The sequence below is a fragment of the Rhinolophus hipposideros genome (assembly GCF_964194185.1).
Source record: "Rhinolophus hipposideros genome assembly, chromosome: 6".
NCBI classification, from domain to species: domain Eukaryota; kingdom Metazoa; phylum Chordata; class Mammalia; order Chiroptera; family Rhinolophidae; genus Rhinolophus; species Rhinolophus hipposideros.
This window is the reverse complement of record NC_138052.1, coordinates 67,596,514-67,613,359: the sequence shown is the minus strand read 5'-3', so window position 1 is coordinate 67,613,359 and position 16,846 is coordinate 67,596,514. Positions and strand designations below refer to the sequence as shown.

Here is a 16,846-nt window from a genome sequence, read left to right as displayed (position 1 = left end):
CTAATTAATTGAAGTAATCATTTGAAGTAATCTTGCTTTAGATTCATTTTGTGATATGCATATAAAATTTTAAATTTTGTTGCACAGTTCATTTTAGTACAGGTGTCTCATTTTTGTAATGGAAGTTTACAGAATTTGTTTTCTTTTCTCTGTGTTTCCATTCAGTCCCTTTGTACAAAAAAAAATTATCCACTGGAACCTAACATAGTACATTGAAGTAAATATTTTAAAATGCATGTCTTGAAAATATGAAACAATCAAGTTGTTAATGCTAAAGTGTTAACACGGATACGGTGTTAAACTCTTGAGAGAAAAGTAGAAATATGATAGACTCAGAAACTTATGTTTATCTAGTTAAAAGTTTTTCCTTTCTCCCCTATGGAAATTCTCACAGGGAATTTCAGTCCTGCATATTATAGTTTTTTTTTCCATCATTTAACGTCACTTACTGTTTCTCTGCCTAATAATGTTGATGCAGTTTGCAGAAGTAGCCGTGGAAGTAAAGAGACAGCCAAGAAAGCCAAATATTAAAATATTTAGCCTTGATTTTGTGACAGCTTGTTCAATTATTTGGTGGGGACTGTGGATATTAGTAAAAAGATGATGTACAAGACCTAAAAGTTAAGTGAACGTTGTTTTTTTGGAATGAGTTTCTCCTTTGTGTTGAATAATTTTATCCTAAGTAGGAGATGCCTGTATTTAACATAACCATGCTTTCTACATACTCAAATATATGTTTGTTGGAATATTGGTAAAAATAACCTCCTCCTCCTCCTCCCCTATGGATGAGGGGAAAACTCCAATTTTTAGTGTATATAAATTAGGAAATTGTATTGTATATTTACATTTTGTAAAATATAAAAATGACTTAAATATATTATTTTAAAGTGATTGTATTACAGTTTCTTAATCTTATGACTAAATGTAGCAACGTACCCATGAGAAACCAGACCAAAACTGAATGCGTATTATCACTGTGACCTTGAACTTATAGTTGTTTGGGATAAAACAGACTGTGCCTTAAAAATGATGAAGGAATGCCCTGAAATTTTATAACTATATATTTTATTATCGGTGGTCTTCTCAAATTGGCCCCAACTCCTTTCAGGTTGGTGAAGTGAAAATCGAAAATTGAAGTTGACCAGTGTTTCCTTAGTATTTGCAGAACTATTGCTCTAGAGGCCGCCCTTAATTTTCAGTGTTCTCATTTCAAGATAAAATTGACTTACACTTTATAGACACAGAAATTTAAGTTTCACTAACGTTTCTGAAAATGGTTTTTTAGGAGAAGGTAGTGGCACTTCTGTTCTGAACTTATTATACGTGGAAACTTATTAATGTGGAAAGATTAATCTTACGTGTAATTTTTTTGCCTTTTTAATGAATACTCTATCAAAGACATAAATTCTTCCCTAAGACCTGTATTTATTTTTCCTCAGGTTATTGAGGTTTGTATTTATATGTAAAATAAAATTATTTTACCCAATAATGATTTTTCAGTAATTAAACTTAGATACATGTAGTATATTTTTAAACATTATTTTCTCCTTCTCAGTGTTTTTTTTTTTCCTTCCTATTTTTAATGTATTGAGAGAATTAGCTCCGGTTTTGTTTTGTTTTTTAATGTAAAGACTTGCATTTTTACAGTGCTTATTTAAAATAATGGGTATAATTTCTATTAAAACAAATTATTCCATTCATAAGACATTCATGGTCTCTGCTAAAAGATGCCTACATCTCTCAGAATTTGTTGTGTATTTGTCAGTTTCGATTTTGAACATAAACGCAACACATTTATTTGTTCTCATTTCATATCCATTACCTCCCCCAAAGACAAAAATATAGGTTTCTCTAAAAATTAGTAAAAAGAAAACATGTCTTTCCTTAAAGCATGGTCAAATTGAGATGAAGTAGTTTGGGCAAGGGTATGTAATACAGTAAAATACATGGCTGTCAACCTGCATCAGTTTTTATATTATAGTTAAAAGTTTGTAGAGAATAAACTGTGTTATACTGAGATAGATTCAGTAATCATTTATTTGCAAATTGATAATTTTGTTCTCAACCAGAAAATGCAGTGCATAGTATCATTACTTAAGTGCAAAGGAACTTGTCTTATAGTATTTACCGAAAAATGATTGTCACCTTGCACATCTTTCCATTGAAACATGCATGATCTTTTTCTGTGCTTTGTACAATGTATGGTGTACTAAATATACACTTCTGTGTAATTTTGTGTGTATTTTTGGTATGGTATAATTAACATTATTACATTTAATTGGTTGTAATTCATAAAAAGTGCTATTGTACTCTGTAGGGTGTTGTGAATGTTTTTATCTGTGTTTTAACATTATGGTGTAGGGTTTAATAGATGAATATTTGCCTTCAGTCTCTGCTCAGGTATTGATGTGTAGCAATTTTTGGTGCTTTCTTTTTAACCTGTCATAATCTGGTGTTCTGAATGTTCAACAATAAATTTGGTGAACAAGAACATGCGATGAAGAGATTGCTTGCCCGCTCACACACTCTCCATAATACCACCTCAGGCAAAAATCCTTAAAAATGATTTCTTTACAGCATGTCTGACATTTCAGAAATTTGAATGCCTAAGCATGGGATATGATAAACATGATACATCACAGGTAAATATTAGAAACAAGGTAAATTCTAGTATTTCCCAACTTAGTATTTTGTAGCTTCCCACATGCGTTTGTACGGACGTTATTACATGGTTCACATTCTACCAGGAGTGCCAAAAAAATGTATACACATGACTTGTATTCATCTTTTGTTATCAGTACATATTGAGTATTACAATTTTAATACAGATTTTTCCTTTCTTAAGAGGTGTATACATTTTTTTTGGCACCCTCTGTATTTTAAGGAACTGTACAGTTATGTTTCTCCCAGAGAACACACTTTCCATTTTACTTATACTAACTTGACATATATGAATATTCTTGGATGCTCAGTTTCCCAAATTACATGAGCGTGGGAACGATTTAGACATTGTAAACAGATTCCCAGGTCTACCTAGAACTAGTAAATTTGATCTGTAGGGAAGAGACCTGGGATTCTGTTTTAACAAGTGCCCCAAATAGTAATGCTCACACATTGCTTTAGTCAATAAAATTAACTTACTAGGGCTCCTAGAATCAACTAGAAAGACTGTCCTTAGGATTGCAAGATGCTAGAAGAGACACTATGTAATTTGAGAATTTAGTATAGATCTAAACTTTATTATAGAACAGATGAGAGGAGTAAAAATAAATGTGGTAGGGTATTTTTTGAAGGATAATTGTCTTCTTACACATTGATTAGAACAATGTTTTCTAAACTATTTTAACCAGTATAAATATGTGAACATTTATAAATTATCTGCATTAATACAGATATAAATTATCTGTATTGATGTTGTGAACATTATTAAATATACCCAAAAAGGTAAATTTTTAAAGATGAGAGATATACAACCAGAAAATTTAATACTTTCCTTGGATACTTAAAGGGTATCTTGAAACTTCCCCACAATATTGGCTACTGGAGTATATATACAACATGAAAGCCTCATAGGCCTTTCCTACTGGTTTTTCTTCCTTTTTTCAATTCCCACTTCATCTTTCCTCCCTTTCCATAACATATTGTTTCATAGCAAATTACAAATTTAACAACATAAAATAGCTATTTATTTAACTTACAGTTCTGTAGGTCAGAAGTCTGGGCAAGACCAACTGGGTTCTCTGCTCACAATCACATTTCTGAAATCAAGTTATCAGCCAGCATTACTGCCCTATCTGAGACTCGTTCAGGTTCCTGTTTTCTTGCTTGCTGTTGACCAGGGGCTCATGTCTTCTGAGCTCCTGTGCCATTCCCTGCTATGTGGCCCTCCACAAAATGGCTGTTTGCTCCTTCAAGACCAGCAGGAGAACTCCTTGCACAGTTTGACTCTCTTAGACTTTATCTCTGACCTTTTCACTCAGATGTAGAGGGCTCACATTAGTAGCTCAAATCCACTTAGATAATTTCCCTTTTGATTAACTCAAGGTCAACCTTAATTACTGCAAAATTCTTTTTGCCATCTAACATAATCATGTTCCCATCATACTCACCAATTCCACACACACTCAAGGGGCATGGATGATACAAGGGGTGGCCCCTAGTGAGTGAGAATCTTAGGGGCCATTTTAGGAGTCTGCCTACCATGTATATCAGGGAACTAAAGTCTCATATTTGCTATACTTATGTTTTATTCCATAGTTTTAATTGAAAGAGCTGATAAATATAAAATGTTTCAGTGCAGGAAAAGCCCCTCAATTCTTTGAATTTTAAACAGCCCTTAGAGGAGAAGAAAACAGTCTCCCATCCCCTGGTTGCTTTGCATGTGATTTTGATTTGTTTAGATAATGGTTTTGTTTTCTTGTTTGTATTGAGCAGTCAGACTTAGATATAGTCTTAACTCAAAGAAGAGTAGACTAGCTTGCTTTATCTAGTGAGTGGAAGCATTTTACTGTACTTAATAGATATAATTTTATATTGGATATGAGTCAAGAGTAATGACTCTAACTCAAGCAAAACTATATAAAATCAAATTGAGCTTTTAAAAAATTTTCTAGTGATTTGCTTTTCTCTTGAAAATGTTTGGAGAAAGTCTTAACTTTCATAGACTTTCTAGGTGTGTTTAAATCATAGTGTAATGTGTAAATGAGAACTTCAGGTTTTGCAGAGCTATGCTTTTATTTGAATATTCATATGTGTAAATTGGCTCATCCTTCAGTATCAAGTAGTTCTGTAAGTTATGTTCACTTTTTAGTATTTGTGCCATTCTGATCAAGAAAGAGCTATAGAATGCTTAGAGAAAACCAGCCATAGTGATCTAGGTATTCCCATCACTGTATAAGATTCAACTGAAACAAAGGCCTCTTCACTCTGAAACTGCAAAGATTTATTCAGAAGGTATCTGAAGAGGAAACTTGGATTCACTTTCTTTTTGCTCCCTGAATTGCAGAAAGGAACAGCATTTTCCATTGTGGGCATTACAGAGATTGTTGCCCTTAAGGTGATACAGAATTGGAGTGGAGGAGACAAGAGAGTGTTGTTTTCTGTCTATAAAATGTTTTGACCTACTGGGAAGAAATACAAAGGAATTTAGTTAAGAAAGGAACTTGGTTTACCTTTTTCAGAAAAACAAAGTATGCCATATAGTTGCATTTTAAACTATTTACTGCACTTAAACGTTGATTTCATTTAAAAAAATCTTTGTTCCAACTAATTTTTAAGTAGAATTAATTTAAAAAACGACTTAGTTATATTTTAAAATTACAGATCCACAGAGTACTGTAAAAGAAAATTGGTTGGTTGTTTTGGAGAGTAATCTCCAAACTTTTTTGATTGCACACCCTTATTGTTAAAAAAAGTTTGAACTTTCCCTCCCCCCACACACTATTACTATACTAATATATAACTAGAAAATTTAGACAGGATATATTTTTAATGTCATGTTACAATAGCTTCGTAATATCAATAGCCAATATTTTCAGGCAGAAAATATGGTTTGGGCAATAGTGAATATAAATAGATTTTTCAAATAATCTTGATAATTTTCAACATTAAAAGAGAAGTAGCTTCTTATCAGACCTCATAAGCCTGACAAGATCAGAAGGGTGGGCACTGATACGTTCTTTCGTTGGTTTGTACTTTCGTTACTGATATTATTTTCAACTTTTTGTGGTAAGGAACAGTTTCTTGTGAGGCGTAGTTTTACGGCTGCTCATTCATTTTGTGATAGTTATGTTAGTTAAAACTAGATAATGTAATAAACAATAATGTAATCCATGAATCCTTTAACTGGCTCACATACACTGCAATGTCACGAGAGGCTTAAAATGAACAAGCAAATGAACAAACTAGTGGGGTGCCCTGTCATCTTGCCACATGCTGCAGAATTCCCACTCTTCTCTCAGAAGGTTCCCACACAGTATGTGTGATCAGCTATGATAAGGGCTAAGGGCTCGGTGTATGAGGGCACTGGTCTCAATCTATGTATAAAATGTCAGTGCATTCATTTATTAGATTAAAAACATGAAAATGGAGTATGTGTTCCTCCCCCATCCCAATATGTTGTCTTGCACATCCCTTAGAATATACACACCCTCTTTGGAGAAACTTAGAATATATTGTGTAACCCTTTGAGGTTGTGGTAGGTTTTTAATATCTGTATATTATTCTGAAAGCAAAAATGAGGTTTCTGGATCAGGAGCATATTATTACTTAAAGCAATAACCACATCAGTTCCCCTTGCTCCTTCCTTCCCCCTTGAGGGCACTGGGAGGAGAGCCACGTGAACCCTGCCTGTTCAAAAGGAGTTTTTTGTTTTGCACCACAGAAGAGGAACTCTGAAATTATGCTGGTAGTTTATGTAAGCCGCATACTGCCCTCCTCCCCTCCTGAGAGAGCAAGAGAAGCCTTTGCTCTCAAATGGTTCACAGTCCTTTGGAATGTAAACATATGACTCCCGGTTTCATCTCCCCATAAAATGTAAACACGTGGCTCCACCAAGCAGGAGGCGACAGAAGAAGAACTTTGAAGAGTAAATGTTTCTGGGAAAAGAAGACGTTACAGCATGTTGATTTCCTTTGCGCAGGAGCCAAACCATGCAGAAATGTGAAAATATTCATGAAGTGTTATTTTCCTGATTATTGTTTCCTTGACAAATAATGCCCCACTCTCCTGACATGACTGTTAGAAACATTTAATGACCTGAAATTTTGGACTCTTTAGGGTTTAGCCACTAGGTGGATGCAGTAGACAAGCCTTTCTTCTGTGTTAGATTTGACCTGGGACCTTGTCTGGCTCCCGTGATGTGGAGAATATCATGTACACAATTAAAATTTCTTAAGATGCCGTCAGCCAATAGCCTATCTTAATTTCCATTATCCTCAAGATGTTAGGTACCATAACTACACGAGAGAGAGAGAGTGGAGAATGGGTTTTCTGAATCTGCATTTTGTTTTTTCTTTATCTTGTTGGCAGTATCTTACAGTTTTAAATTAACTTTTAAAAAAGAAGTTTGTTTTTCCAGTGAGACTACAAAGCGATAAGATTTTTGGGTGCTAAAATGCAACTAACTGGAATCCTTAATCAGAAATATATGCTTTAATTCAACTTTGAAGGAAAAGAAACAAGACATAGGAAAACTAAAAAGTACAAGCAATTTCTTTCAATAAAAACATTCCAGACCATATTATGGGGTTTGTGCATACTGTCTTGTCACTGATACTTTATCCTCTTAGCAGACATTCATTGAGCACTGATTGTACTCATTTCTCTCTCCATTAAGAACCTTTAGAGCAAGGATTATTCTCCCCACATTACAAGAAAGGAAATTGTCTCAGAAAATTTAAGCAATTTGCTTATGGTAGAATTTAAACCCGATTGTCTAAAAAGTAGAATTCTTCCACGGAAGACCTATAATATGTAATAATGTCCATTCACTGTCTACTATGTGTCAATCTTTTCTGACCATATAGCTATTCCTCTTGCCTTGAGAAAAAGAAAAGTTTCCATGACGTGCCAATAGCCTGCCTTGTTACTCTCTCTACACTCTGTCTTAGAGATGCCATCTAACTCTATGACTCAGTGTTGTACTCTTGGTGGATGACTCACCCAACCAGACAGACTTGTTCCCTCAGTTACATATCTAAGTATCTCTGAATCAATGGCCACTTAGCCTCTCTGAGACTATCCTCATTCATAAATTATAGCTAGTAATATTATTTTACAAACCTGGGGTAAGGATTAAGCACTATAATGTACCAAATGTTCCAGACACATAGTAGGTCTTTGAGAAATGATTGGTTCTTTCTTCCTCACTTGCCAATCTCTAGTTTTCTCCAAACTGGAAAAACTAGTTTCAACTCTGTTCAAATTTAACCGTACAATTTCTTTCCCTAAATAGCAACTCGTAGTTTTCAAATTTCTATTAAATCTTCCCAATCACACAAGTTGAAAGTCCATTCATTTTGCGAATTTCTGTCTTGCCTACTACATACATCCAATTGGTTACTAAGCCCTAAAGAGTCTAGCATTTTTAAGATGACTCTTACATTGGTTCCCCCTTTTCGGGCTCCTGCACTAGTTTAGACTATTAGTATTACAAATTTTACAGCAACTTCATAAGTGGTCTTCCTCTCCTGTTTCACTCACTTCCCTTCTATCCTGCATATTATATTCCCATAAATCTTTTTTAAACAGCAATTTAGTATTATTACTCTCTTTGCCAAAACTTTTTAATCTTCCCCCATACAGTTTAAACTTAACAGTTTGACCAGTCTACAATTCCAGTCTTCTACCATTTTCCAGATACTAATCTCTCCACACAGGCTCTTTCACTTAGGATTCATTTGCAAGAAATAGGAAACCTGACAAACAGTTCCTTAAACAATCAAATCTTCAGGAAGAAAGTCCAGAATAAGACTCCGTGAAGTCATCAAGAACCAAAGCTCCTGTCTTATTCGTTCTCTGTCCATAATGGATGACTTTCATAAAAATGGTGACCGCGAATGTTTCCATTCCGGGAGGAACACAAACAGCTCTGCTTTTAATTTGGAAAGGATTCTTTCTTCTCCCTTTCCCACCCTCCCCGACTTCCATCTACAGCCCATTGGTCTGAATAATATCACATGGCCAGTACGAAATACCTGGAAGGTTGTAGAAGCAAGTTTTCAGGCTGTATATGTTACCACCCCAAACAACATCTAAGAATAGAACTGTATTAGTCTGTTTGGGCTGCTAACGGAATATCAGACTGGGGGCTTAAACATGAATTTATTTCTCAGAGTTCTAGAGGCTAAGTTCGAGATCAACGTGCCAGCTGACTCAGGGTTGGGACTTCAATATATGAACTTACAGGGGTCACATTCAGTCCATAGCAAAAAGGAATAAAAGAAAGCAATGGGCAGAGTCTGCCACACAAGCAAACTGGGCTACTGCACCCCTTTGAGTATCTCCTCCCTTTTTCGACTTCTCTGCCTTTGCTCAAGATATTCTTCGTCCCACATTTGTCAAACTTTTCTCCATAGAAACCTACCAGGTGCTAATCAGGACTGATCTCGTCCTTGCTTCCAGCTCTTACTGTCATAGTGCCATACATGAGGGGAACTGTCACATTAGATCTTGTGTACTCTTTATGTACAGTTCTTAATAATAGTGATATTTATTTAGCATCTACCTGTTAGATGTTGTGCTAGGCCCTTTATATGTATCATTTCAAATTCTTACACAGAAAAATAGGATTACTTCACAGATGAGGAAACTAAGGTGCAGAGAGATTAAATATTTGACCAAGGGAATGGCCAAACCCAGTTTGGAAACTGCTCTGAAGTTCTTTCCATCACACCACGCTGTTTCTGCAAATAGATTGTCTTCTCCTTGCAGGCAGGTATCGTGTCCCTTTCCATATAGTACCCCTTTGTATTCCCACACTTAGCAATGCATAACTTATGCGTTAATTGCTAAAGCTGAGTGATAATAAGTACATGGACTTCATTATTATTCTGTTCTCTTTACTTTCGTATTGGAGTTTTACCTAATAAAAACATTTTAATTATGGTCTGAGTATATTCACTAAGTAGATTAATATATTTAGAAAAACTTACAGAAATAATTGAGAAAAGCTTTTTTTCTTTCTTTTTTTTTTAGCCATTCCTAGTTATTTCCAAAGAATTATTATTATCTATGGTTATCCAATGTATAAGATTACATATTATAATTCCCAAAGTAACTACTAAAATAATTATACAAAGTGGTATTGCTAAAATCCCAATGGAGAAATTAAAATAGAAATTTAAAGGTAGATATTATAAAAGCCCAAACCATAAAAAAACTGATAAATTAAACTTCAACAAAAAATATAAATTTCTGTTCTTCAAAATACACTATTAAGAAAATGAAAATACAGTTCACGGTTGTGAGAAAACCAAACATATACCTGATGAAGAACTAGTATCCAAAATATATAAAGAACTCTCAAAACTCAACAATAAGAAAACAATATAATTTAAAATGAGCAAAACACTTAAACAGACACTTCACCAGAGAAGACACATGGATGGCAAAATAAGCACATGAAAAAATGGTCAACATTGGCATTAGAAAAATGTAAATTGCAACCACAATGTCTAAAGTAAAAATTTTCAAGAACTGACAACACCAGTGCTGGTGAAACTTTGAAACAACTAGAATTCTCATACCATGCTGGTGGGAATACCAAATAGATAGTATGTCACTTTGGAAAACAGTTTAGCAATTTGTTATAAAGTTAAACAGAAATTTACCATATGAACCAGCAATATCACTCCTATATGTTTACTCAAAAGAAATGAAAACCAATGTATGTGGATATTTATATTAATACCAACTTTTAATAATTTCTCCAAGCTGGAAGCAACCCAAGTGTCTGTCAACTGGTGCATGGACACAGCCATAAAATGGAACATTACTTAATAAAAAAAAGGAGTGAACAGCTGACACATGAATCTCAAATGCATTATGCTAAGTGAAAGATGAAATATGGTGTGATTCCACTTATATAACAGTGAAGAAAGGGGTAAAAATGTAGAGATAGAAAACATGAGTGGTTACAAAAGGTTTGACTCCTGGGCTCTTGAAGAAATTTTGGGGAGTAATGGAAATGTTCTAAGTCTTGATAGTGATAGTGGTGATGGTGGTTACATAACTATATACATTTAAAATTCATGGAACTGTTCACCACAAAAGGATATATATGTTACATATTAATAAACATTTTTTAAAATTATTTTTTTAAATAAAAAATTCCCACAAAGAAAACTTCAGGCCCAGATTATTTCAATGGCGAATTCTATTGAATTTTTAATTCTATTGAACATTGGGTGACACCCATGTACAATTATTTCAGAAAGTAAAAGTGGAGGAGCCATTTCTCAAATCATTTATGAAGCAAGCATAGCCTGAAACCAAAGCATAACAAAGAAATTACAAAAACAGAAAGTTACTGATCAGTATCCCTTGTTAATATAGATATGAAAGTATTTAATAAAATAACAAATCAATCCAGCAATACGTAAAAATCCTCAGGAATGTACAAATCAACTGATAAGACTAGAATTGCATATAGCAAGGTCAGAATACAAAGTCAATATACAAGAAATATTTTCTATGTATGAGCATCAAACAATTGTGAAAGAATTGTTATAAAATGCCTTTTACACTATTACAAAAATTAGGTACTTAAGAATACGCAAAAGACCTCTATACCAAACTCACAAAATATTGCGTAGAGAAAATTTTAAAGCCCTCAGATAAAGAGAGATATAATAGTCATTGATTGGAAGACTATTTTTAGGTTGTCATTTTTCTCCAAAATAATATATAGATTAAATGCAATCTCAATCAAAATCCCAGCAGGTTATTACTCTAAAAATCTACAAACTGATTCTAAAATTTATATGGAAAAGCAAACAATTTTGAATAGTTACAATTTTGAAAAAGAATCACACTACTTGATTTTAAGACTACAGAGCTACAGTAATTAAGGCGGTGTGGTATTGGCAGAAATATAGGTGCATATATCAGTGGAACAAAACATTTCAAAAATACACCCACATCTTTATGGTTAATTGATCTTTGAAAATACTCGAATGGGGAAAGGAAGTATTTTCAACAAATAATGCTGGAATAACTGGAATAGCTCAAATGGGAGGAAAAAATAAACCTGGACCCTTCCTCACATCATGCAAAAACTGGGTTTGAGATGAATCATAAATCTAAATGTAAAAACTAAACTATAAAGCTTCTAGAGGAAAATATAGAAGAATACTGTGTGACATGATGGTAGGCAAAGGTGTTTAGACAAAATTGAAAAAGCAACAATATCCTTTTCATTTAGCATCCTTTCCTCACCATTATGTTTGAACTTATAATTAAGTTTGAAATTTAATCAACACATATTTATTGGATTTCTTTTTTATATGTAGCTCTGTGCTGAATACTCTATTTTTCTCTCAATTTCTAGTCGAGAAATGCCAGCAAAGGCTTTCATTCAGATGACTCCGGGTTTGAAAGAGCCTTTTTGCCTAGAATATCTCAATGGCTACCTTAGCAAATGCTCTATTTAATAAAGAGGCTGAACAGGATAGTTTACACCAGAAATTAAGGATTTGGTAAGCTGAACTACCCTAGGGTTTTTCCCCCCCTCCCTTTTGATTTCCCCCCTCCTTTATCAACCACATAATTGCAAAATATCTACTTAGTGCTGTGTTCATACATTCTGAAGAAAACATCATTATCATCGACTTTCTCAATAGTACATTCTGCACTTCAAAACAAAGATTTAAGATTAAAAAACAATAAAAGGAATTAAAAACAATTGTTTTTTTAAATATATAATTTATTTTAACAATCAGGGAAACTCCAGTCTTTGTGAAAAGATGGTAAAACGTATGTTGCTTTTAGTCTATGGCTCCTTTGAGAAACTAAATATTTCTTAAGCGGAGAGCTCTTAAAAGGGAGAACAAATGAGTTACGCTTTCATACAAATGGAACTACAGTTAAAATGTATTAATAGATAAATGGCCATGAAAATCTATCCTAATTTTTTTTTTCTTCTAATCTTTACTGAGGTAATCTCATCCATTTATATGCCAACAACTCCCATATTTACATTTCCTTCTCAGACCTCCCCTCTAAGCTCCAGACCTGTGCATTCAATTGTGTGTCTTCATCCCCACTTGGAGATCTCAAAGTCTTCTCAAACTCAGAATGCTCCAGTGGAACTCATGACCTTCATCCCTCCATGCCAGTGTGTTTGATATCTCAGCGAAAAGTGCTGTAGTGTCCACTCAAGCATCATCCTGAGACCTGGAGATTGGTTTTGAAACTATTCCTCTTAGCTCTGCCTTCCATCGTATACAGTACATTCCAATACCTTCTAAATAGCTCAGATCGACCCACATCTCTGCATCTGTGATAATGCCCTAACCCAACTTAACATTCTGTCCTGCCTGGACATCTGTAGTAACCACCGAACTGGTCTTCCTCCTCACTCCTCTCTATCTCAATCACCCTTCCCCACTGCAACCTGGGAAGTTTGATCAAACTTTTACAAATGCAAGTCTGATCAAGCTTCTTGGATGCTTAAAACTTTTCAATTACTTAGCATTGCTTGCAGCAGAGGGATCATACTCTGACTACTTCTCCAGCCAGGTCTGGAATCAGGCTCCTTGTTGCTCTCTCTACACCTCGCATACCAATTTACTTGCAGTTCTTTAATGTGCCATGTTGCTTTCAGCCTCAGGGTTAATTAGCACAGTTGTTCACCTCATTTGAAACTCTTCTGCCTCTGTCCTCCCTAGGTTGGCTGCGTAACTCCTACTACCAGATATAAGGTCACTTCTTCACAGAAGCTATCCCTGACCCCTGAGACTAAACCAAATCTCCGTGTTCTATACTCTCATACCACCCAGTTTTTCTTGGTAGAAATTATCATCACTTGTATTTATACATTTTATTGTATAATGATTTCATTAACATCTGTCTTGCTCACTAATGTGTTAGTTCAATGAGGATAGTACCTATATTTATTATTCTTATCATTTAACTTGATAAGTGCTTGGCATATGGTAGGCACTCAGTAAGAGTTTGTTGCATGAATGAACAAAGGAATGAACAAATGAAGGTCATAGTGACTTGCACAAGGTCAAGATGGAAGGCCGAGACCATAGCCAGAAATTCTTATTTCCAGTCCAGATTACTAGCCTACTCAACAAAGAGCTTGTCTGAATTATTGGAACCAAAACAACTCTCAACCCTACCATTTTCTATGATGGCATTTATTCAGCGAGGGGATGCAATAGGTCTAGTTATTGTTCTTTTTTTCCATGAAACATGTGCTATATTACAGCTCTATTTGGAAGGGATATTATGATAAACCATGCCACTGTTTAAAACTTGGAAAGATTCCTGAGATTCTCAGAAGAAATATAAGGGGTAGGTCATAAAAAGAGCAATTTTGTCTCTTGCAATAGAATTTCCTGTTCAAAAAATGCTGTTAATTTCAGAAGCTGACATGTCCAAAAAAGAATTCTATCAGATGGGATAATCATCTTCATAGTCCCAGCTGCTGTGTATATACCTCTTAAAAGTAAAGAAAAGGAAAAAGCCTCTTTGCTGTGTGGAAGTGCCTTGTGTGTTTTATAAAATCCACATAAAATGTTCAGTGGTTGCTATATTTATAAGACAAATTGGTTACCTCTGAAGAAGCTTGAAGATGTGCTTCTCAAGGGTCTTTGTGCTGCAGATGAAAATGGGATCATTATTTTTGAACTCCTTCTGCTCATGTCAGTGACTCCCACCTGCAGCCAATCCACTGGTTATAAGAAACCATGAATTCCCATGTGCTGCAGGATAACTAACCAGGGCCAGCCCAATCCAAATTCCTGGTAAGCTTTATTAGCCCTTAATATGTGTTTTGTTTCCATTTCACACCTTGGGGTGGGAGACAATCTTTACTTATGCGGGTGTGGTATGCGTCTGTCTCAGATGTGTGTGTCAGGTGCATTTCTCACCTTGGGTCTCTCTCTCTCTCTCTCTGTTGAGACTCCTATCTTAACACTTATGAGTAATTTAAGATTGGTTTTGGGTGTTTTGTTTATTTGTTTAAGAATTTGACTTTCTTTGAAGATAACAAAATGTATTTTTTCAAAGATAAAAAGGCATACTCAAACTTTGTACGTTGTATTCATAATTACTTTGTTTATCATTGTATAATGAATGTTCTCATCATCATGGAGTCCTTTAAGCTAATCAACTGGATTTTGGAAGTCTCATTTTTGGAAGTCTCATATTCATGTGCAAATGAATATGGGGAAAACAAAGGCTGCAAAATTCAGGTGAACCAATATATTATTTCTTCTTTCTTGTCTTCCTTTAAAAATGGTTCTTGTTTCTCTTTTCTGCTTTCTCTTGCTCCTCAATCTCTCTCTGTCTCTGTCTCTGTCTCTGTCTCTGTCTCTGTCTCTGTCTCTGTCTCTGTCTCTGTCTCTCTGTCTCTCTCTCTCTCTCTCTCCAGGACATTTCCTCATCCTTCCTTTCACTCAGCTTCATTCCACCATGCCCAAAGCATTCCTGTTGCTGTGTGTTGCCCTGGTGCTACTTGGGCCTGTGCATGGAACCATGTTGAGAAACACAGAGAAATGGAAGCCACTCAACAACCCCAGAAACTGAGATCTGGTGAGAACTTTCACTGGGACATGCTGGGCTACAGGGTGAAATCAGCATCTCTGGATGTATGCGCACTGCATTCTGCTCGAGCACAGTGCAGAGGAGGCTACCAAGGGCTGAGAAGATTCCACCAGCAGGATCAGATGACAGTTTTGTTAGCTGGCATCCTATTGTTCCTCTGGCCAATTTACATTTGTTTCTGTATGGAGAAACAAATTTATATTTAGAAATGATCTTATACACACATAGCACATTACATTTGTAAATGATCGTATATACACATTGACTTTATAACCTTGATTTTTAACATGTATACAAAATCAAGAGTGTGACAGGGAATTGCTTTTTGCACAGCTTAGATTGAACTGATAATAAAACAGATTCTCAGATAAGCAACACTTGCAAAGCACAATTGCAAAAAAATGAAAGTTGACCTGAATTCTTATCAGTTTACTAGGCATTATTTTCAACAGATAGTTATCTAAGAAATAGAATTGAAAATATCTGTAAAAATACTCTTTTTAAAAAATATGCCAAATATAATAAAACTGCTGGCACTGCTATTTCAAAATACAGTTTTCCTAAGGAAAATGATGTGAAATATAACAATATAGGATTAAAACAATCAAATGGCCCTTTGCTCAGCGTCTATGTATTTATTTCCTAAAAGAAAGCCAAAAAACTCATGTCTGGAAAGAAACTATTTCAGAAGACAATGACTGGGGTCTTATTTTCAGTCAGAGAGGAGGTGCCAGGCTCTGATCACTGTGGAGTTCAATTTCGTCTCTGACATTGCTACTCAGGGGTGGTTTACAACGAACCCTCTGACAGTGGTGCTGCTAAATAATTGATATTCCTCTCTCGATTTCCACCATGAATGGTGAATTATCATCTTGTTTAGGGTTGAAATGTCAGAAACAAGGCAGGCTGGAGGACAGTGGAGGGGGAGGCGAAGCAGCCAAAGCTGGGCTTCTATGTCTGAGTTTTTCACCTCTTGCCTCCTACATAAGCCCTAAAGTCAATTCAGGGGGGAAAACAAAGGGGAAATTTTTTGGTGTTTAATTCATATATGGTAACTGAATGTTTTCTTTCTCTCTTCAGTTTTTCAGAACCCTTCAGGCATATTTTAAGGAAAGAGGTCTTGATCTTGAAAGGTTTCCAAATATATTTTCCATGAACGAGAATCCCAGACCTCTCTCTTTCCGATCAGAACTAATTGCTTCTGCATTTGCAGATTATGAAGAGCAGAAAAACTCCTTTCCCAATTACCTGAAAGGCTGAATGTTTCTTCTGAGAGCAGGTAAAAGTTACTTCTTTATTCCCAAGATCTGTCCAAACGTACAACTGTCATAAAGAAATTTTGAAAGTATTTATTTGAAAAATGATTTTAGTTCCTTATAGAAATAGTGCTTAGTTCAGAAGATATTCATCATTGGTAAAATTTGGATATGGTTCAGGTAGTTCATGATCTGGTTTTAAAAATACATGACAGTTATGAATTTTTAAGCATAGTTTTTGAGGAAGAAATATATTAAAATAGAATTATCCCTCTTAATAGGATTATTAAATGTAATAGAATGCCACACACTTT

At 35.0% G+C, this 16,846-nt stretch overlaps 1 protein-coding gene across 1 annotated transcript; it reads left to right on the top strand.

The window, feature by feature from the left end:
• Window positions 1-14,967: 14,967 nt before the first annotated feature.
• Window positions 14,968-16,536, top strand: LOC308498633 (uncharacterized protein C2orf66; the record flags this gene model as incomplete). Its single annotated transcript, XM_081051003.1, is given in 3 exon segments — window positions 14,968-15,255; window positions 15,259-15,264; window positions 16,357-16,536. Coding segments are annotated over 3 exon segments (474 nt in total).
• Window positions 16,537-16,846: the final 310 nt, after the last annotated feature.